The sequence below is a fragment of the Coregonus clupeaformis genome, chromosome 12 (genome assembly GCF_020615455.1).
Source record: "Coregonus clupeaformis isolate EN_2021a chromosome 12, ASM2061545v1, whole genome shotgun sequence".
In the NCBI taxonomy this organism is placed as follows: domain Eukaryota; kingdom Metazoa; phylum Chordata; class Actinopteri; order Salmoniformes; family Salmonidae; genus Coregonus; species Coregonus clupeaformis.
The window spans coordinates 40,218,049-40,241,677 of NC_059203.1; the positions used below are offsets into that span (position 1 = coordinate 40,218,049).

Below are 23,629 nucleotides of genomic sequence, written 5' to 3' on the forward strand. Positions count from 1 at the left end.
GGTTTGATGAGCATGACAACAATGTAAACCATATGCCATGGCCGTCTCAGTCACCAGTTCAATAATTATGGGAGATTCTTGGAACATAGCCTGATGGAATTTATTGTGGAAGAATGGTGTTGCATCCCTCCAATAGTTCCAGACACTTGTAGAATCTATGCTAATGTGCATTGAAGTGGCTCTGGCTCATGGTGGCCCAACGCCTTAAAACACTATGTTTTGTGTTTCCTTTATTTTGGTAGTTACCTGTACATTCACTTTACTTTCCTGCCACCTGCTGGTACATGTGCATTACTGCAGACCGCAATCAGACCAACTAATCACATCTAACTTCCAACTATTTAGGTAACAATTGAGACAAAACGAGTTTAGACTACAACTCATCTTTCAAGAGAAGTCCACAGATCTCTTTTACAGTAATCCTGATGTCATTAATAAGCTGAAGCTGACCATCACTGTCACAGCACAGTAACCTAACATTTTTCCATTGGTTATCTCTATACAACTGGTTTAATCAATTCATCATAATCTTTAGATAGCCCAAGAACAACTCTGGAGCAAAAGGTTTCAACCTTGTGAGTGATGGACATGATGCAGAAAAGTAAATATAGCTTTTTACTGTTTTTATTGTTGCTGGAGGCTCTAATACAATATGAATCATAAGCTTTACAAAATAAAAACAAAATACAACAAAAAAGATTCCCCCCAAAACAGAAACGGTCAAAAGCTTCCTTCAAGACGCAAAAAGACAAACTGTGACACCCAACATAGACCAGGGTGAAAGGGAGAGAGAGAGAGAGAGAGAGAGAGAGAGAGAGAGAGGTATGCAAATCGTCACGTTATACACAGTGTAAGAGGGGGACTTAATGACATGGGTATACATAGTGAATTTAACAGTCCATCCGCATGTTTTAGAGGTCTACATCTCCATCCCAGGATCCAATGCTTCCAGACTCACATCGCATGCGGGTAAGAGTGGGACGAAGGGCAAACCATTGACCAATCCTTACAATATATAATATCTAGGGCCATCCCATTCCGTTCCCGCCACTACATCACCCAGAAAAATGACAGTTATATTGACAGTTATATTTCCAAACAGATAAGGTGGTGGCACAGACACTTTGATATAATGGGTACAAGAAAGAAAATGTTGGTGGAAATGAATGACAGTAGAGTCCCCTAACCAGAGGATAGGAGAGGAGCCGATGTCACTCATTCAAAACAGACCCAGCTGTGACAGAGCTATAGGGATTATAAACATTGCCGTCAAACTGTAAAATTATCATTAACCTTGAGAATACTATCATAATATTCATAGCACGACTCAGAGAGAGAGAGAGAGAGAGAGAGAGAGAGAGAGAGAGAGAGAGAGAGAGAGAGAGAGAGAGAGAGAATGGCTTGATAGAGAATGAGATGCCTCGAAACAAAGAGTAAAAATAAAAGCTAAGCATTTTCTCCTTTTTGTTTTTTCCATAAATGAACAAGAGTGCAGCACTGAAACAGGCATACAGGGATGGAAGGAGAGACATACAAACAGAAACAGAAAAAAAGATGGTGGGAGTAAGGTGGAGAGAGTGTGAGGGGAACAGACAGAGAGAGAGAGAGAGAGAGACAACAACAAAAAAGCATCTCTAGCTTTGCTGTTTGCGTTGAATTGCCTTTATCAGGTCGTTCTTCAGAGCCTCTTGCCCTGACTTGTCAGCCAGGGTCTGAACACTCCTGTCAGGGAAGAGAGGGAGTGAGACAGATTAAATATACACTAGATTCCAAATCAACCCGTAACACCTACCCCACTAAGCACATTATCTAAGCAATATGATAAAAGTTTCACTCAGCCTCACAGAAGCTAAGGTGAAACAAGTACCATAAAACATTCCAATAGTTTCAGATATACGGGAGTGCCAAGGGAATAGGGGTTGATTTGGAACTCAACAATTAATAGATGTAGTAAAAGTGAATTTGTGAGAAAGCAAATAAGATGGGTAGATAGAGGGGAAAAATAGGTAGAGATATAGAGCAAATTCATTTTTAAACAACAAGTTGTGAGGATATCACACGGTCTCCAACTCTCTCTCACTGTTGAGAGAAGATGGCTGGGTTAACACACTCCAGACACTGCCTTTCTAGGTGCAATCAATATTAAATGTTTAGTCAGGTAGGTTTATCCTCTAGGACTCTTCCTCATGCAGTTGGTTGTCTCAAACTGCATGTTGGCACGGCTGGCTTAGCTGCAACAAACGCTCCTTGAGAAACAATGTCAGGGGGTTGCAACTGTCTGGGAAAGCACTCATTCACCACACAAACAAAACCACGCCACACATGCAACAGCACACACACATATTTCTCCAACGCCACAGACACACAGCCTGTTGTCCCATGCCAGACGATACCTCTGGCCCTAGTCAATGAAGATCTGGCGCTGGGTGAGGACCTGAGACAGCTCCTTCTGGAGCTGCCGATACTTTTGGTTATCAGGCAAAGAGTCAATAGATCTGGAGCACAGTGGAGAGGAGACAGGAGGAGGGGGAGAGGAGAGAGGGAGAGAGACGGAGAAGAAGAGGGACAGGCAGACAGACACATGAGGGACAAGAGGGCATAGAGTAGAGATAGGACAGGGGAAGGAGGAGGAGAGGGGAAATGGAAGCGAATAAACAGGTTTGAAAAATGTAGAACTGAAACACAGACAATGACATGGGAAGCAGATAACACAATATGGCAGAGAAAAATTAGAAAAAATCCCAGTCAACAGATAGAGATGTAGTAGCCAAGGTTAAAAAGGAGAATGGGTGAAAGAGGCCAAACAGAAAATGCAGTAGGTGACAACAAGACCCCATTAGGATGTCAGGTGTGCTGAGACTTGGAGAATCTGGAGCAGAATATAATGACTTTATATCAATGTGACAAGTGTGTGTGTGTCTGTCCGCGCTCACGTACCTCAAGCCATTGACGATGTCCTTGGTCTTCCCAAAGTAGATCTCATTGAGAGTGGAGCGAATCTTATTCTCCATATCCTGAGGTTAGAAAATACATTTACATAAGAACACTAATCTTGTGATATCCATATCAATATGCCTTCAGAAAGTTTTTATACTCCTTGACCTATTCCACATTTTGTTGTAACAGCCTGAATTCAAAATTGATTAAATGTTATTTAATTTTTTATCCAACGGCACACAATACCCCATAACGACAAAGTGAAAATATGTTTTTAGGATTTGTTGCTAATTTATTGAAAATTAAAGTATTCACACTCCAAATTGAGCTCAATTTCTTTTGATCATCCTTGAGATGCCAATTCAATTGTTTGGACATGATTTAGAAATAAACACCTTTCTATATAAAGGTCCCACAGTTGACAGTGCATGTCAGAGCAGAAACTTTACCATGAAGTCCAAGGAACTGTCCGTCGATTTCTGAGATTGTGATATATCTTGGGAAGGCTATAAAACAATTTCTAGAGTTTTGGAAAAAACAATTTCTAGAGTTTTGGAAAAAACTATTTCTAGAGTTTTGAAAGTTTCCAAGAGCACAGTGAAATGTGCTCCATCATTGGGAAATGCAAAAAAATATTAAACTACCCAGACTCTGCCTAGAGGTGGCCGTTCGACCAAACTGAGCAACAGGGCAAGAAGGACCTTGGTCAGGGAGGTGACCAAGAACCCAATGACCACTCTGACAGAACTACAGAGTTCCTTGGCTGAGATGGGAGAACCTGCCAGAAGAACAAGTCTCTACAGCACTTCACCAATCTGGGCTTCATGGGAGAGTGGCCAGACGGAAGCCACTCCTAAGAAAAAGGCACATGTGCGTGTGTGTAACTGTATATGTCAGTGAGTGAGTGTGCATAAGGGCATGCATATAGTAGGTGTAGTTCTACCCACCTCCACCAGGCGGCCGATGTTGGCAATATGTGGGGAGGACTCTCCAACTGTCTCGTCTTTCTCCATCTGGAAGAAGAGAGGGATGAGGGTATTGTACAGTCCAGTACAGAAGAACAGTGGAGATATGTCGCAACAAGTAAACCAAGAGACAGATTATGAGAGCATAGAGCAGGCACACACAGACAACCCCCCCCCACAAACACAACCCCCCCAACCATACAAAATCATCCGTACAACTACAATTCCCCCCCCCACCCCACCCCACACATATTCCCCCCTACCACCCACACGCTCAGTTGTATGCAAGTACCTGTCTTGTCAGACTGCCACCTAGGTTCATGGTACCAGAGCCGGCCTTGGTCGTCTGGAGCCACAGCATGACGGTGGAGGTGAGTTTGTAGTGAGCGGTCCGTCCGCTGGACTTCTCCTGCACCTCCACCACATGGATGGAGTCCCAGCAGCCTTTGATCTTCTTGGAGCCGTCTCCGGCCTTCTTGATGAGGATGACCCCGGCGAAGCCATGATCCAAGTCCCACAGATACACAGAGGATACGCCACCCTCAAAGTACCTGACAAACACAGAGGAGGACATGGATATTTATGATAAGACTGTCATTGGTGGTATTATCGGGATATTTGTTTGCGTCAGACAAGGCATAGCCAATCAGCATTGAGGATCCAACCTACCCGTTTCGTAATAATGTTATAAATGGTATTACTGTGGTATAATGATACACTAAAGTCTCAATAATGAGTCCGTCTGTTCCTCTCACATACGGTCTTGGTCATACCAATGGCATACTGGTACTCACAGGTCTCTGTACTGGTCAAAGGCGTTGTTGGCCTCCACCTCTAGTTTCCGCAGGCGGGCAGATGGCATGGCACCATCGTCGATGGGAGGCTCATACTTATTACTCCATGGGGATCTGAAAAACAAGAACGAGCAAGAGAAAATCCAAATCAATCCTTTGTGACTAAAGGGTTGTCACTATAATTTGTGTGTGTGGCAAATGTTCATGTATGACAAACAAATAATTGTAATGACATTATTTATACCAGGCATGGTTCCTGAGGAGATTGATATGTGGAAAGGTCCTACCTGTAGGAGTCCCCGTCTCTGTTGTAGTCACAGAGCAGGTAGTCTTTCCCCACCACCTTATCCCGGGCGATCTTCAGTGGCTGGTCCACAGAGGAGAGCAGGTCCTCACACAGACTGGGCACCTGGACACAGACAGAGACAGCTTTCACAACATGATCCAACAACACACTTTTGATACTATTCTACATGCTCACACAAACACACTTTCATTGCCATAAACTTACACGCAGACCTTCTCGCAAACTTACAGTGCCTTCAGAAAGTATTCACACCACTTGACTTTTTCCAAATGTTGTGGTGTTAGAGCCTACATTTAAAATGGATTACATTGAGATTGTGTCACTGGCTTACACAGAATACTCCATAATGTCAAAGTGGAATTATGTTTTTACAAATGTTTACAAATTAAATATGAAAAGCTGAAATGTCTTGAGTAAATAAGTACTCAACCCCTTCGTTATGGCAAGCCTAAATAAGTTCAGAAGTAAACATTTGCTTAACAAGTCACATAATAAATTGCATGGACTCATTAGTGTGCAATAATAGTGGTTAACATGATTTCTGAATGACTACCTCGTCTCTGTACCCCACATATACAATTATCTGTAAGGTCCTTCAGTTGAGCAGTGAATTTCAAAAACAGATTCAACCACAAGGGATGTTTTCCAATGCCTCAAAGAAGGGCACCTATTGGTAGATTGGTAAAAAATTAAAAAACGCAGACATTGAATTTCCCTTTGAGCATGGTGAAGTTATTAATTACACTTTGGATGGTGTATCAATACACCCAGTCACTACAAAGATACATGCGTCCTTCCTAACTCCGTTGCAGGAGAGGCAGGAAACTGCTCCATGAGGCCAATGGTGACTGTAAAACAGAGTTTAATGGCTGTGATAGGAGAAAACTGAGGATGGATCAACAACATTGTAGTTACTCCACAATACTAACCTAAATGACAGAGTGAAAAGAAGGAAGCCTGTACAGAATAAAAATATTCCAAAACATGCATCCTGTTTGCAATAAGGCACTAAAGTAAAACTGCAAAAAATGTGGCAAAGAAATTAACTTTACGTCCTGAATACAAAGCGTTATGTTTGGGACAAATCCAACGCAGCACATCACTGAGAACCACTGGTGCTGGCTGCATCATGATATGCGTATGCTTGTCATCGGCAAGGACTAGGTAGTTTTTTAGGCCAAAAATAAACGGAATAGAGATAAGCACAGGCAAATCCTAGAGGAAAACCTGGTTCAGTCTGATTTCAAACAGACACTGGGAGACAAATTCACCTTTCAGCGGAGTTGCTTACCAAGACCACATTGAATGTTCCTGAGTGGCCTAGTTATTTCTGAATAATAAAATAATACTATTAACTTTAAAATGACCACCAACCAAATTGACAGAGCTTGAAGAATTTAAAAAAATGAATAATGTGCAAATATTGTCCAATCCAGGCGGGCAAATCTCTTAGAGACATCCAGAAAGACAGCTGCAGTCGCTGCCAAAGGTTATTCTAACACGTATTAACTCAGGGATGTAAATGAGATATTTCTGTATTTCATTTCCTTTTTTATTCTAAAAACATGTTTACACTTTGTCATTATGGGGTATTGTGTGTGGAATAAGTCAAGCGGTATGAATACTTTCTGAAGGCACAGTACATGAAAACGTTCAAATGTTCTCCAAAACATTTTCTAAAATATGTCTCTCTCGCTTTCATATAGCTCAACTTAAATTCACTAAAAAAGCGATTTATTTAAGCATACTGTACAATTTCATACACAGTATATTTAAACAGGTACCATAGTAACTTACGAACAACAGAACCTATCAATGTTTTTGTCCATCAACCCACTCCAAAATCACATTTAAGATTAATAGAGCAATGACTCACATACTTTTGAGTCTTTAATGTAGTCTGAACAATATATTGTGAATACCGGTATGGATCCACATGGATTTGGATTTTTACAATACCGTCTATGACGATATTTTAATACAGTGCTAAATTAAATGAAAACTTCTACAAATTGGACAACTGTTATCCTAGTTTGGTTGAGTATAAAATCAGAATGGCGAAAGCCCATTAAAATCACTTACAATGAATTTGTTGCCATTCAAGGGTCATTCCCTACTCATAAAACACAGGGTTTGACATTAACGCTTGTCCTCTTGTCCAGGACAAGTAAAAAAAAAAAAAAATAGAATATACAGTGAGGGAAAAAAGTATTTGATCCCCTGCTGATTTTGTACGTTTGCCCACTGACAAAGACATGATCAGCCTATAATTTTAATGGTAGGTTTATTTGAACAGTGAGACAGAATAACAACAAAAAAATCCAGAAAAACGCATGTAAAAAATGTTATAAATTGATTTGCATTTTAATGAGGGAAATAAGTATTTGACCCCTCTGCAAAACATGATTTAGTACTTGGTGGCAAAACCCTTGTTGGCAATCACAGAGGTCAGACGTTTCTTGTAGTTGGCCACCAGGTTTGCACACATCTCAGGAGGGATTTTGTTCCACTCCTCTTTGCAGATCTTCTCCAAGTCATTAAGGTTTCGAGGCTTACGTTTGGCAACTCGAACCTTCAGCTCCCTCCACAGATTTTCTATGGTATTAAGGTCTGGAGACTGGCTAGGCCACTCCAGGACCTTAATGTGCCTCTTCTTGAGCCACTCCTTTGTTGCCTTGGCTGTGTGTTTTGGGTCATTGTCATGCTGGAATACCCATCCACGACCCATTTTCCATGCCCTGGCTGAGGGAAGGAGGTTCTCACCCAAGATTTGACGGTACATGGCCCCGTCCATCGTCCCTTTGATGTGGTGAAGTTGTCCTGTCCCCTTAGCAGAAAAGCATAATGTTTCCAGCTCCATGTTTGACGGTGGGGATGGTGTTCTTGGGGTCATAGGCAGCATTCCTCCTCCTCCAAACACAGCGAGTTGAGTTGATGCCAAAGAGCTCGATTTTGGTCTCATCTGACCACAACACTTTCACCCAGTTCTCCTCTGAATCATTCAGATGTTCATTGGCAAACTTCAGACGGGCCTGTATAAGTGCTTTCTTGAGCAGGGGGACCTTGCGGGCGCTGCAGGATTTCAGTCCTTCACGGCGTAGTGTGTTACCAATTGTTTTCTTGGTGACTATGGTCACAGCTGCCTTGAGATCATTGACAAGATCCTCCCGTGTAGATCTGGGCTGATTCCTCACCGTTCTCATGATCATTGCAACTCCACGAGGTGAGATTGCTCAGAAAACTAGCCGTTTTAATCGGCGTATGCTTACTAAGATTTTGACCTTACGCCAATTATGATAAGCAGAGTAAGGTGTTTACATGACCATTTCCATACTCTGCCTACTGCCATAATCAGTTTAATATCGAATTAGTGTGCATGTAAACATATTCAATAAAGCGATCATAGCTTTCACCTGGTCAGTCTGTCATGGGAAGAGCAGGTGTTAATGTTTTGTATACTCAGGTGTATAATTAAGCAATAAGGCACGAGGGGGTGTGGTATATTGGCCATATACCACAAACCCCTGAGGTGCCTTATTGCTATTATACACTGGTTACCAACGTAATTAGAGCAGTAAAAATAAATGTTTTGCCAATCAGCATTCAGGGCTCGAACCACCCAGTTTATAATGAAGGATAATTAACATTAACGTCTAAAGGCTTGATTCTGTCGACATACTAGGAAATGCTTAAACCACCTGACCAAGTCCTAAAGGAATGGGACTCGCTAAATCTTTCTGATTATTACCAATCCCACAAGGTATGACACCAAACACCCAGAAAAGGCTACTCTCCTTGATGTTATCCTCACAAATAATCCTGATAGGTATCAGTCTGGTGTTTTCTGTAATGACCTTAGTGATCACTGTTTTACAGCCTGTGTTTGTAACGGCTACTCAGTTAAACAACCTGTCCTGATTTGTCATAGACTCTTTCTAAAAAACTTGAATGAGCAAGCCTTCCTTCATGACCTGGCCTCTGTAAATTGGTATAGAATCAGCTTGATCCCCTCTGTCGAAGACACTTGGACCTTCTTTTTTGATATTTTCAGTGGTATTGTTAACAAACGCCCCATAAAGAAAATGAGAATTAAAAACATGTTCAGCACCTGGTTCGACCGTGATCTGGCAGAGTTACTCCACCTCAAGAATTCAATTTGGCGAAAGGCTCAGCACACGCTTACTCAGGCTGACTGGCTCTCGTTCAGGCAAATGATAAATAAGTGCACTCAGGCTATCCGGAAGGCTAAAGCTAGTTACTTTAAGGAGCAGTTCTCTCTCTGTGGGTCTAACCCCAAGAAGTTCTGGAAAACGGTTAAAGACCTGGAGAATAAACCTTCCTCCTCACAGCTGCCCTTAAATGTTGATGTGGTTGTTACTGACAAAGAGCACATGGCTGGGCTCTTTAAAACACCACTTCATTAAGTCAAGGATTCCTATTTGACTCAGCCATGCCTCCTTGCCCGTCCAACATTTCCTCATCTCCCAGTCCTCCTAATGTGACTAGACCCGATGCTCCTCCCTCTTTTTCCCCTGCCCCGCTACAAAGTTTCTCCCTGCATGCGGTCACGGATTCCAAGGTGCTAAAGGAGCTCCTTAAACTTGACACCAAAAAACCATCTTGGTCAGATGGTTTAGACCCTTTCTTCTTTAAGGTTGCTGCCCCTATCATCGCCAAGCCTATCTCTGACCTTTTTAACCGGTCTCTCCTCTCTGGGGAGGTTCCCATTGCTTGGAAGGCAGCCATGGTGCGTCCTTTATTTAAAGGGAGAGATCAAGCTGATCCTAACTGTTATAGGCCAATTTCTATTTTGCCTTGTTTATCAAAAGTGTTGGAAAAACTTGTCAATATTCAGCTGACTGCCTTTCTTGATGTCTATAGTATTCTCTCAGGCTATGGATGTGTCACTGCAACCTTAAATGTCCTAAACGATGTCACCATTGCCCTTGATTCTAAGCAATGTTGTGCTGCTATTTTTATTGACTTGGCCAAAGCTTTTGATACGGTAGACCATTGCATCCTTGTCGGCCGGCTAAGTATTGGTGTCTGAGGGGTCTTTGGCCTGGTTTGCTAACTACCTCTCTCAAAGAGTGCAGTGTATAAAGTCAGAACATCTGTTATCTCAGCCACTGCCTGTCACCAAGGGAGTACCTCAAGGCTCGATCCTAGGCCCCACTCTCTTCTCAATTTACATCAACAATATAGCTCAGGCAGTACGAAGCTCTCGCAACCATTTATATGCAGATGATACAGTCATACTCAGCTGGCCCCTGCCCGGATTTTGTGTTAAACGCTCTACAACAAAGCTTTCTTAGTGTCCAACAAGCTTTCTCTGCCCTTAACCTTGTTCTGAACACCTCCAAAACAAAGGTAATGTGGTTTGGTAAGAAGAATGCCCCTCTCCCCACCGGTGTGATTACTACCTCTGAAGGTTTAGAGCTTGAGGTAGTCACCTCATACAAGTACTTGGGAGTATGGCTAGACAGTACACTGTCCTTCTCTCAGCACATATCAAAGCTGCAAGCTAAGGTTAAATCTAGACTTGGTTTCCTCTATTGTAATCACTCCTCTTTCACCCCAGCTGCCAAACTAACCCTGATTTAGATGACCATCCTACCCATTGAGACGTAATTTATAGATTGGCAGGTAAGGGTGCTCTCGAGCAGCTAGATGTTCTTTACCATTCGGCCATCAGATTTGCCACCAATGCGCCTTATAGGACACATCACTGCAGTCTATACTCCTCTGTAAACTGGTCATCTCTGTATACCCGTCGCAAGACCCACTGGTTGATGCTTATTTACAAAACCCTCTTAGGCCTCACTCCCCCCTATCTGAGATACCTAAAGCAGCCCTCCACATACAACACCTGTTCTGCCAGTCACATTCTGTTAAAGGTCCCCAAAGCACACATCCCTGGGTCGCTCCCCTTTCCAGTTCGCTGCAGCTAGCGACTGGAACGAGCTGCAAAAAGCACTCAAACTGGATAGTTATTGTGGCTGCTTCGCGTGATGTATTGTAACCCATGCTAGTTGATGAGTCTTTAGATCTCCCCTTTTTTAAAATTTCTAACGGATATTTTCATCTGTCACATGAAACCGCATGCACATGCAGCTAAAATGTTCTTATGTGCAGTGGTATGTATGTATTTTAGATCTGTCATCCATGAGTCTGTTTTGAACAGTAGACATATACAAAAAGTACTTGGTTGTAATTGCAATGTTGTAATATTCTATATGCTACCAAGGGTGGCCAACCATCCTCAAGGAGAGCCTTAAAACGGGCAGTGTTGTATTTTGAGATGGGCTTCAATATGCAAAGAAGCCAATAGCCAGAGAGTAGCCTATATTTTTGTGATTCTCCATGGTAAAAAAGATAGTAATGCATTTTATTTTGTAAACTGGTTCCTTGCATCATAAAATGATGTAAAAATGGTGTTAGACCATTTTTTTTTTTGGGGGACAAGTGACTTGAGCTTTTGGACAACTAAAAAAATTAAATAAGTCAAGCCCTGAAACATATTTAGAACTTGTATTATTCAGAAGAAAAATAAAATATATATATAGTGACATGATATTTTGTGTTATTGGGGACTTTTGGAGACTGACGTGAAAGTACGTATCGTTCTTACTCTTCTCAACGAGCAGCGGGTGCTTTGTTACCCCCGTCCCAAAGCACTCACAGGCGGCCCAGTCCACGCGCAGCAGTCCCTCCCAGCTGCAGTCAGAGCAGGAGATGTTCACCACTCCGCGTCCAGACTGCAAATGAATCGCGCATGCAGGAAGCCGCCGCTGGCTGATCCCGCCCTGGCTTACATTCAGGGCGGGATGTAAATGTAGGGTGTTTTTTACTCACTTTTTGTCTCTCCCACAACGTTATTACTCTCTCCTACAGCGTCCATCACAATTACATGCACATGGCAAATTATGCTAATTAGGTGATGACGTAATTTAGCATCTTCTAGCGACTTTTAGGACAGCCAATAGCTACTTTCGTTACTGAGGAGTTGGCAACACTGTTGATAACTCGCAAACACTCACAGGATAGCTAAAAAGCAGTCCGGCTACAATATGCTGTCTTAACATTTGAAAATGTTACCAAGGTGACATCGTCCCCTGAACCCCCTTTCATCCTCAAAAGACTCAATCTTACCAAAACCTGAGCAAATATTCACTACCCAATTCTACATCTAGCTAAGGTGTTTTGTGGTGGTAGAATCAGTATTTGTGAAATTCTAAATGTGCACGAAATTTGCTAGATAATGTCTGCTTGCTGGCTGAACCAGTCTCAAATCAATATATATGAAACGAAAGGCAGGGATGCTAACAACGCCAGTTCACACACACACTCAATGCTGAATACTCCCGCTAGCTAGCATAGAGAAGTTCTAGCTAATACACAAATTAGTTATCATGATTATCTGTTCTGCCGTGATTAGTGCGCTGAGTTCTACTGCACAGCTGACTGCTCTCTGCAGCGTTATCGCGTTGGTCAAATATTACAAAGTAGCGAGGCACAGTGCCAGCTGTCAGTCAGATGCAGATTTTTGAGGACAGTCCCACAATTTCGGTGCCGTACTACTTCAATAACAAGCTGGCAAACTAGCTACCGTATGGCCATTCAAACAAGCTTGCACTAGGGTGCTAGCTGGAGCATAGTTTGCCGTAGTAGCCAGTGCATCATAGCTACCGAGAGCGGAGTGATTTTCAGAAGATGAGTTCCACTTCCTACAACACAGATTGGTTGAGGGACGAGCGTCACGTAGGAATGACGGGATCTGACGTGAGACAATGGGGGGCATAGTGTGCATGAGAAACAGATGAGACAGGGAGACTAGAGAAATCTGGCATTAGATGTCCCTGAATCAATATGAGGGGGAAATAAGCCATTTTTTCCTCATTCCCTGTCTACTTGCTAAGTGGGAGAGAAGGTGACACAGGGAAATGCGAGAGGGAGAGAGAATAGGGAAAGAATTTGAATGACAACAGTCTCGGGGGATAAAGGGGTACAAATGACTACTCACAGACTGACACGGACTCCCCCCACCCCCACCCACCCATCAGAACACACAGACAATGCCTGCTCTGTTCCCCGGACAGAGCGCCACACACCTGGCAACTGCCAGACACACAGAGACAGAGGGGGGACAGAAGGCAGGTAGAAGGGGGAAATTGGGGTAGAAAGTAGAATCACAGAGGAAAGAGAGAGTGGGGTGGGTGGACAGACCAGTAGAGAGGGGGAAAGGAGGACAGGGGAGGTGAGCTCAGGTGATTCCCAACCATAAGGAGCGAGAGTAACGAGAGGGAGGGGCTAAATGGGCTTATGTAGAATGACAGCTTTGCTAATGAGCACTAACAACCAGATACAGAGGAGCGGGCTGAAGCGGTCAAGGAGAGTGCTGGTGCCCAGGGGAGTGAGTTGTCAAAGGGGAGAAGAAAGGAAGAGGAGCAGATGGGGTCTGAAGGGAAGAACGGATATGATCCCCAAAAAAGGTGGAGAACAATCACTAGAGAAAGTGTGGTTTGATTTCTGTCTGATTCAGCTTCATCTGTCAGATGTTTTTGCACTATGGGAGATTTCAAGCACAGTCCTGGCTGTTAGTAAGTAGTCTAGAAGTGTACTATAAGTCTGTGTATAAGCTAGCAGAGTTTCTCAACTCCACAGTTGTGGTTGCTTCGCGTGATGTATTGTGGTTTCTACCTTCTTGCCCTTTGTGCTATTGTCTGTGCCCAATAATGCTTGTACCATGTTTTGTAATGCTACCGTGTGGTTGTCATGTTGTGTTGCTACCATGCTGTGTTGTCATGTGTTGCTGCGTTGTCATGTGTTGCTGCCATGCTGTGTTGTTGTCTTAGGTCTCTCTTTATGTAGTGTCTCTTGTCGTGATGTGTGTTTTGTCCTATATTTTTAATCCCAGCCCCTGATCCCGCAGGAGGCCTTTTGCCTTTTGGTAGGCAGTCATTGTAAATAAGATTTTGTTCTTAACTGACTTGCCTAGTTAAATAAAAAATAAAACATCCTCTCCTTCATCTACACTGATTGAAGTGGATTTAACAAGTCAATAAGGGATCATAGCTTTCACCTGGATTCACCTGGTCATGTCATGGAAAGAGCAGGTGTTCTTAATGTTTTGTATACTCAGCTTAAAAAGTCAACAACAATCAGATAAAATAAATGATTATTTAGCCTATACCATTCTTTATAACACATGAATGAACATTGGCTTACGCTAAAAACAAATAGGCCTCAAATATACAAATCAGACCAAACAGATTGTTATTTATAACATTCTTTAGGTTATAACACTTAAAAAACAAATGAACATTTGCTTAGGCTAAAAACAAATAGGCCTATTAGGATAGCCTATGCATTTTGCCTATCGAACTGTACAAATCCTAAATATATGCCTACAAGTTACAAAATAAATAAGGTAGCCTAAACAAAATAAGTACGAAAATAACCTAAATTAATGCAAAAAAACAAAGTGCAAGTAAGTCTTTCAAGGTTTGACAGAATATTTTAGCCTGTCTTTCGAATAAGATGCATCTGGATTTGAATATAGGCTACATTTAAAGTTAAATAAAGTGCCACGAGGAACCATTAGGTCTACCTAAAGGTTTCTGGCAAGGAACACCAGCATGTACACCTTTTCTTTTCTGTCACAGTGTAACGAACTCAGCAGGATGATGGACTTGTAAATGTTCACAGAGGTTTGTAGTCTGTCTATCCTTTGAAACCAAAGAAATGCCAAACAGGCGAAGACATGATTTTCTTTCCCACCAAGTCAGCTATCGTTTTTTTTCTATATTTAGCATAAGGCTGGCTATACCATAGTAACTAAGTGATATCCCATCACTTCCTTTTACAGTCTGAAACTGTCAGAAAGTAGCCTAATGGAAGAATGTAGCAAATGAGCTTACCCAGATGATCAAGATTAAATAACAATAGACTAAACTTGATACGGTAGGCTAATCTAACTGATATCTGAGTCTTTTTATGGAATGGAGAAAAATAGCCCTATCAATTTGAAAATCATTTTGCAGCCTAGACTAGATAAAACATAACTAGGCCTAACACGGTTTTGTTTAGAACAGGGGTGTCAAACTCATTTTAGCTCAGGGGCCACATGGAGGAAAATCTATTCCCAAGTGGGCCGGACCGGAAAAATCATGGTATATATAACTTAAAAACAACAACTTCAGATTGTTTTCTTTGTTTTAATACGATCAACATACAACATAAAGCTGGAGCCTGAGGACAGTGTGTCCAAAATAGTACAAGCACAACATCACTATTAATCATAAAACACGTCAAGTTTATTTGAAAATTCTAAAGAAAAAGAACACACAAACACACAATGCCTCAGTGATTAACAGAACTGTTTCACAGATCACAGAACTATATCAGGGTGTCATTTCTCAGGCAGAAATGTAGATAAAAATAATGAAATCCTGTTCCCAAAACAAGTGCAAGAACCACAGAGTCAAGAATAGGTTAAATATACAAATAAAATAAAATCTATTAAAAACAATAGCAAATCAACATAAAAACATATAAACATAAATCTGAAAGCGTTGCTCAAACTCCCGTAACAGTCCAGTTATTTTATCTTTGAACCGCTTCATGTCAGCCACATGTTGGGTCGCGCACACATTTTTCAGACAGGGGAAGTGAGCTGCATCACCACCGGCAAGTTGCGTCTCCCACAATGACAGCTTCAACTTGAAAGAACGTATGCTGTCATAATACTGCGTGACAACTTTGTTGCGCCCTTGCAGCTGTTTGTTCAAGTTATTCAGGTGCTCTGTAACATCCACCATAAATGCAAGGTCCGGCATCCATTCTGCGGAATGAAATTCTAACACTGGTTTGCCCTTTTCTTCCATGAACTGTTCAATTTCTTCTCGTAAATCAAAGAAACGCCTCAGCACAGCACCTCGGCTTAACCATCTTACCTCAGTGTGGTATGGCAGGCCATAGATGTGGTCTTTCTCTCTGAGAAGGCTGTCAAACTGACGGTGATTCAGGCTTCTGGATCGGATGAAATTAACAGTTTGGATGACCACCTTCATGACGTTATCCATCTTTAAATGACTTGCAACACAAAGCCTCCTGGTGCAAAATACAGTGAAAAGTCAAAAAATCACGTCCTCCATTTGCAGATTGCACTTTCTCTCTGAATTTGTCACAACGCCTGCTTTTTTCCCGATCATTGAGGGCGCACCATCTGTAGCCAGGCTGACAGCGCGGGACCAGTCCACTCCGACCCTGTCCAGCGCGCCGACGAGTGCGGTAAAAATATCAGCTGCTGTTGTTGTATCTGTCATCGGCACCAACTCCACGAACTCCTCGGTGACGGTCAATGTGTCATCAGACCCGCCAACAGTTCATTCACCTTCTCTCATCTCCGCTGTCCTTGAAAGTTGTCATATTTGTCAGCATGAAGACTCACATAGTGGCGACGAAGGTTATATTCTTTCAGCACTGCAACATGCTCTAAACACACCAAACATACAGCTTTCCCATTCAATTCCGTGATTAAATAGGATGACCATTTTTCTTGGAACACTCTGCGTCCACTTTTCTCTTTTTTGACAGAGACATATTGGGGCAATGAGGGTGCCAAAGCACATAATGTTAAAAGTAGAAGCCGTAATAAATTTCGCGGGCAAAACAAAGTAGCTCATTGGCTGCACGTGCTTGACCTACTTGCTCTGCCCCGGTATAAACAGTTTGCTTGCTTAACAAAATTGCTATTGCGCCATCCAGTGGACGCAATTGGAACAGCAGTTTATTTTATTGAAAAATTGCAGCGCATTTTTATACTTAAAAAAAAAATAATCATCTCGCGGGCCGGATTAAACCCGTTTGCGGGCCGTACGTTTGACACCCCTGGTTTAGAACAATGATTTAATGAGATTGTTACTAATGCCATAAACAATTTAAATAAGAAGAATGACATTATGCACCAAATCACAGTTCTAGTATAACCAATGTGTCCTTAATACTGTATATTGCGTTCTTCCCGCCAATTGACCCCTCCGTGCGCAACTCCCCCCACAAAAAAAAAAAAAAATGTGCCCATGACAGTTTACAATCCAGGGTTAGACCAAGCAGTTTAGTCTACTCAACTTGCTAAATTTCCACATTATTCTTTAAAAGATTTAGTTGAGGTTTAGTGAATGATTTGTCCCAAATACAATGCTTTAAGTTCACTAGTTGGCTGTACCAAACCTCGAGTATTTTTCTTTCATAGCTTGTCATCTTCTTTATAAATAGGGAGCCTGAACAGGCATTACTCAGTGCCAGGTTATTAGTAAACATTTTAAAAAAGTAGTGGGCCTAGACAGCTTCCCTGGGGTATGCCCGACTCTACCTTGATTATGTTGGAGGCGCTTCCATTAAAGAACACCCTCTCTGTGTTCTGTTAGACAGATAACTCTCGATCCACGATATAGCAGAGGACGTAAAGCCAAAGAAACTAGTTGTTTTTACAGCAGCAGACTATGATCGATAATGTCAAAAGCTGCACTGAAGTCTAACAAAACAGCTCCCACAATTGTCTTATCAATTTATTTCCGCCAATCATTAGTCATTTGTGTAAGTGCCGTACATGTTGAGTGCCCCTCCCTATAAGGTTGTCATCTGCCGGAGACTCACCAGGTCAATGAGGTCACTGAGATTTTTCTCGATCTGCTGGGGAGGCAGACGCCTCATCAGGTCCAGAGCACAGTCCAGCTGCTGGTCATTCTGAAACACACACACAATGAGAGTAAGCTTTTGATACACATTCCTACACACAAAATGTATAGTTCCGCAAAAGACAGTCTAAAAGCAAGTTGCACTTGCCCTTTGTCAATTTGTTAATTTTACAAGAGAAAATGTGTCTTCATTTTAAATGAACTTGAACTTTGCCAAGTTCAACCCTGCAGAAAGATTCAACAGTTTAGGCTGGTCTTGGAACATATAAGAAGTTAGCCGTTTTAACAGTTGATTTTCATTCATCTTTTAAGGAGATTAAATTAACTTTAAAATGTTTCAGGCTAAATGCATCCCCATCAATGTCTGCATTTAAATCAACCAAAATAGATTGAATTGACAACAGAGCAAACAAAGCTCCCAGCCTCCCACGCAGCCCCAGCAGACTGAGGGGGCAGCCAGTGATGGATGCATGTTACATTCTTACGGTGGATACGACAGGGCCGAGCCAGGCCGTGACTAGGCTATGTAAGGAACATTCACACCCTGACAACCATAGCCATACACTCACTCACTGCATCCTGAGATTACATAGGTCATGGAGCTAGCTGCTCATGGTTTCAGTAACATGAGACTTTATCGAAGCAAAACTAAGTGGCATGAGAGTGGAAGTTTGCCCCTAAATAGCCTTGTTGTGCATGTGATAGGTCTATCTAGTACACTAGGCCTAGGCCTAAATGTTGTGGGTCTGGAGTCATTGGTGGGTCACAACAACTTTACAACCCATGGCAGATTCCTTTAGGGGAGTGTCTAAATCCACAACTGGGCCCTGGCTAAAAACTCTGAAAAGCTTCCGACTGGGTCAAACGTTAAAAACATTTTGTAACCATGGTAGTTAGAAGACAGATTGACTGGTTACCATATAAGGCAATGCTGTGGAGCCTCCAGTTACTGATACAGGCCTGTCATTTTATGGCATCTAGAAAGGTCAACATTATTTTAAGTCTATGTAAAAACGTTGATTGCTTGAGCGCTCATAAATTAAGACAACAGTTCCTATCAACTGAAAATGTGACTAACCCTATACCAAAAGGATGTGGGGGGTAGATCAGCTATAATATTGCAGATACATTGATGGAAGTTACAATCTAATTGTCTGCATCACTTCCAATCCCCCATATGTTTTTTTTCTCTCTCATATATATATATATATATACACACATACACACACACATACATACTTTGTGAGGAAAGATAAGTGTTTTATTTGTTTTAAATGATTCATTCGTGGAGAATGAGTAGCCATTAACTCAATACTCTGCTCCTACAAGTACAATACTCTGCTCCTACAAGTACAATACTCTGCTCCTACTGATACAATTACCATATAACTGACGGATGAAGACTGTCATGAAAATAAAAGAAGTCATAACGTTTTTAAAAGTTTAATAGAATGGGCTTGCAAACTCTAACCCTGGCAATTTGACTGGTAATGGGTACACTCGCAATTACTGCCTGGTATTGTGATGCAATAATTTCCATGGTAATGTAGAATGTTCATTCAAATTATGTTAAAGGTAGAATGTGAACAGCATAGTGGGTCAATTTCCACAACTATTTACATTTTAGTCATTTAGCAGACGCTCTTATCCAGAGCGACTTACAGTTAGTGAGTGCATACATTTTTTTTTCTCATACTGGCCCCACGTGGGAATCAAACCCACAACCCTGGCGTTGCAAGCGCCATGCTCTACCAACTGAGCTACGTGGGGAGTTGAAGCGTGAGGCTCAACTTCTCCACTGTTTTCATCCCCTGGCTACCACGCTGTAAACCGCGTAAAGCGATCGCGTGCACATGCCCAGATACTGTGTGTGACTGTGTGAGAGCGAAGTGTTGCATCTCGCTCATCTCAATATCTGCGGTGTTGCTCATGGCAATGTCAATTCACTGAGTCTACCTTTAACTGTGGCTTATGAAATGGAATGTATTTTTCCATTGCAGTAGAGTTTAATCAACAAATCACAGCATGGATGGGTACACTTCCTGCTTTTACTTCCTGCTTTGCTCCTATGGGTACACTCACAATGGCCACCAGTCCACCTATTATGCCATCATTGACTTGAATGGGGACGTCCATTTGATTTATTCTATTTCTATGGCAGCACGTGCAGTCAGGAGCGGAGGAGAGGATAAAATGTGCCTCTTATTTTTTATTTTATTAAACGGTTTTTATGATAAATGCTGTCATTTGGCTGGCCAATTACCTTGATCCAAAATTCCATGACCGTAACAGCCCTACCTACCATTGAGGATTTTTCACTGTAATGTGAATTGTCCAATTTGTCTCAGTTGATAACTAAACGGCTGGCTTGGTGATTCTGTCCTAGTCTTCTAGAACTGGTGGAGATTAGCCCAGGGAGGTCAACATTAAGGAATTCGTAAGGCAGTTCTTCCTTGCTACCAACACCTCAGGGCTCAGGCTTGCCTTTTTGAATACAGGCCCATTTGTGAAGTGTTGTGTTACAGACAACTTTGACAAACAAGCCCATATAAATAAAATGTGATTAAACTGAACTTCTTCAGAAAGAAGGATGAATGAATACGGATTGATTCATGTCGTCAATCTGTCTCTCCAAAAGCTCCCCTTCCGTTCAATTACTGAGGAGATCTAGCAGTGGCACAGAGAGGTTTGTTGTTAATAGGGAGAAGCTGAGCTAGCAGACCACATAACAGCCTTCCCCGAGGGTGGTGTTCTCTCTCTGAACTATGTGGTGAGCAAGATATCAGCATGCAGGGAAGGACAGGCCAGCCACAACATGTAACCCCTAAGAAATGTACAGGACTGAGATATCTGGAGAAACTCAAGTCAAGTTTGCACTCATCCAATTTGTACTTAATGCAGTTCCGACTGTAGTCCTATTCTAATTAAATCATCAAAAATAACAGAACTCTAGTAACTACTGATGAATAGTGCAGCAACACACTCATCTTGAGAGATGCAAAGACTACAAACAAGCAAACTGATATATAGCCTAGAGACCCAAAAGTCTAAAAACAACAAACTGAAGACCTGTCAAAACACATGGTGGTTCTCATAAACAACATTGATTCTCATAAACAAAACACACCAACTTTGACAAATTCCAATATACAATAGACAAATTCACAGGAATACCAGTAATCAACTCAATGTCTTTCAATTAATATGCACAGTACCCAGGTACAGAACAAATTCAAGGAAACGTACAGTATTATACAGAGCCATGAGTGCATGGAACTCCTTTCCATCTTATATAGCGCTAGTGCAGCAAACCTGGTTTCAAAAAACAAATAAAGCAACACCTTGCGGCACAACGCCTCTCCCCCATTTGACCTACTTGTTGTGTGTATGTACTGACATGTATGGGTAACTGATAGATACATTTAAAAACATTAACATGTAGTGTGTGTATGTATGTAAATTGTAAAGGCTTGTCTGTAATGTATTTTTCGTTATATGTCGGACCCCAGTAAGACTAGCTGTCGCCATTGGCTTCGGCTAATGGGGATCCTAATAAATAAATCAAATCAAAAATCAAATGCCAAGTCATCAGATAAAACCAAGGTAGACACTACAAGCCAGAAAAGAGCAGCTGGCTATAGGAGAATCACACACCCAAAATCATTCCTTCCCTAAACAAACTTCAGTCTGCTTTCTCCGGAACACAGCCAAGGTTTTCAGATCATGTACTGCATGCCCTCTCTCACACTTTTGGGTTGTTTCTAGGCAGATGAATCTGTCTTGTTCAGCCGACACCTGCGCTCCTTGACACTGTTTACCAATGCCCCAGACTCAGTGTAAACACTACCGGACCAACTGCCCCGGGGGCCGAGAATAGGCAGCGAGGATGGACCAACGGGACGGATGAGGTCAGGGGAGAGAGTGTGGGTGGCTGGGGAGACAAGCCATCTGCTCTCCACTATATTGTATCAGACTTTCATTCCAAGTGTGGGATAGTCATAAAAGGAGTCCAGTGGCGTTTGAGGTGTGAATGTAGCTAGTTAGATTTGTTGGTGACACAAGGCAGTCACACATTACTTCAAGTGTTTAAAGCCATTAGGAATTTCTAAATAATAATAAACAAGTGTGTAATGGAAATGTTTTTTTGCATATCCCAACTCCCCTGCAGGAAGTGGGGTCATGGCCAGGGTCGCCATCGTACTTCGTCCCTCGAGTAATTAGAGTCAAGTGCCTTGCTCAAGGGCACAGCGAAATATTTTTTTAATGTGTTCACCTTGTCGGCCCTGGTATTTGAACCATCAACCTTTCGTTTACTGGCTCAACACTAACCTCAAGGCTACCTGCCGCCCCATATAGGCCTATATTGGAAAATAATAGCTATGCACGTGACAATGGTGGTTGAATTTATTTTGTCAGGTGCACCACAATATGCCTAACATTGAAAGGATGTTAAGAGTGAATATTCTTACCTAATATAATTTCACAGTTACATTATTAAACGTGTTATACAAAAAGTTACTCTGACAGTAATTTCAAAAAAAGTTACAGGAACACGTAATTCACATTGTTGAAGCCAAGGAAAAGTTGGGAGTTGTGGTTTACACGTCGCCTCAAATCCACGGGAAGGAATGGGCGGAGCAGGCCGATTTTAGCGACAGGCAACAGCGCTTGTACTATTTTAACCATGGGGTGTGTGTCTGCAAGAGGAGGGGGTAGCGAGACCGAGACCCCTTTAATCCCCGAAGTAGTTCCTCAATCCAAAACATCCTGTGTAACTTTATTCTGCGCGCGGAGCATCAAGCTGGCTAGTTAGCTAACAATGAAACTCGGACTAACATTTATAGCTAGGTCGTTTAGCTAACTGTGGGTAAATAATGTATATGAATGTATATGCCACTTTCGAAACGCAACACAGCACTACCTATAAAAGGACAACATGCTAGCTGGCTAATATCCCTTAGCAGCCCCACCAAAAACGACCCATCCCCATTCCTCCAGCTCGTCTCCGCGGCCTTACCATGTCTGCGGCGCTCGGTGACGATCTCGGAGGGGAAATATGCTTTCACCGATAGCTTTACACGTGCGTTTTATTGTGCTTGCACAACTTGTTCTTCTATACTATTGTTGTTTTTATCCCCACCAGGTAAATTGTGTTTCTTTTCGCCTCCCTCACGGAACCCAGCCCTGTCAGCGAATTCACTTCCTCAACCGGGTACAGGAAGTGGGGTCGTAACTAGTTACCACAGCTACAAAGTAATATACCCCGCCCATTTATACAATTGATATTCTTACAATCTGATTTTAAACCTAACCCTAACCTTAACCACACTGCTAACCTTATGAATAACCATAACGTTAAAAGAAGACCAAAAGTTAGATTGTAGTTTTCATGAATTTTTACGATATAGCCAATTGTATCTTTGTGGCTGTGGTAACTAGTGGAAACACAGGAAGGGGTATGGTGAAAGATAGCAGAGATTGCATATATCCGGGTCACCCTACTCCTTCTCTGAAACAGCCAATCGGAGAGGAGTAAGTAAGGAATTGCCAAGTATGGAAAGGAGAGGAGTGGTGAATGGGGGGGCAGTCCTCCATTGGGATGAATGGAATTGTACAGTATTTCAATTAAATGTTTCAAAGACTTTAAGGAGAATGTTTTATACTTTTGTTCATGTTTTATTTGTATGTTTAGCTCACATAATGTAAAAGTATGCATTAACGTGTCTGTAATAGAATAAACGTGTCAAAACGAATCTGACATTAATAAATGCAGTTCTATAGCTTCCAAAATATTTTTTTTACAATGGAGGATGAGTACCAAGATGTGTTTATGCACATCACTGGGTGATACACAATTTCCTCAAGCTTGTCATAATAATACAGTTTTTCTTCAACCAATTACCAGCATTACTTTTTAAAATGTAT

The 23,629-nt window shown here is 42.0% G+C and overlaps 1 protein-coding gene across 2 annotated transcripts; it reads right to left on the reverse strand.

Annotated features, from left to right (window-relative positions):
* Nucleotides 1–608: 608 nt before the first annotated feature.
* On the reverse strand, nt 609–22,930 carry LOC121577656 (F-actin-capping protein subunit beta isoforms 1 and 2). 2 transcript variants are annotated; one of them, XM_041891423.2, is made up of 9 exons: nt 22,722–22,930; nt 17,664–17,753; nt 4,984–5,105; nt 4,697–4,810; nt 4,195–4,453; nt 3,885–3,950; nt 2,938–3,014; nt 2,394–2,495; nt 1,645–1,722 (listed from the first exon to the last, which is right to left on the reverse strand). In XM_041891423.2, the coding sequence occupies exons 1-8, from the start codon at nt 22,722–22,724 to the stop codon at nt 2,402–2,404; spliced, it is 825 nt and encodes a 274-aa protein (XP_041747357.1). In that variant the 5' UTR covers nt 22,725–22,930; the 3' UTR covers nt 1,645–1,722; nt 2,394–2,401. The 2 variants fall into 2 exon arrangements, with proteins under 2 accessions (XP_041747358.1, XP_041747357.1); XM_041891424.2 differs by lacking the exon at nt 2,394–2,495 and having other exon boundaries at nt 609–1,722.
* Nucleotides 22,931–23,629: the final 699 nt, after the last annotated feature.

Coding starts and splice junctions, on each gene's coding strand:
- LOC121577656 (XM_041891423.2), bottom strand. Junction 4,454..4,696: donor TTTGACCAGTACAGAGACCT/GTGAGTACCAGT, acceptor TGTGTTTGTCAG/GTACTTTGAGGGTGGCGTAT. Junction 3,015..3,884: donor ACATCGGCCGCCTGGTGGAG/GTGGGTAGAACT, acceptor TTCTAACCTCAG/GATATGGAGAATAAGATTCG.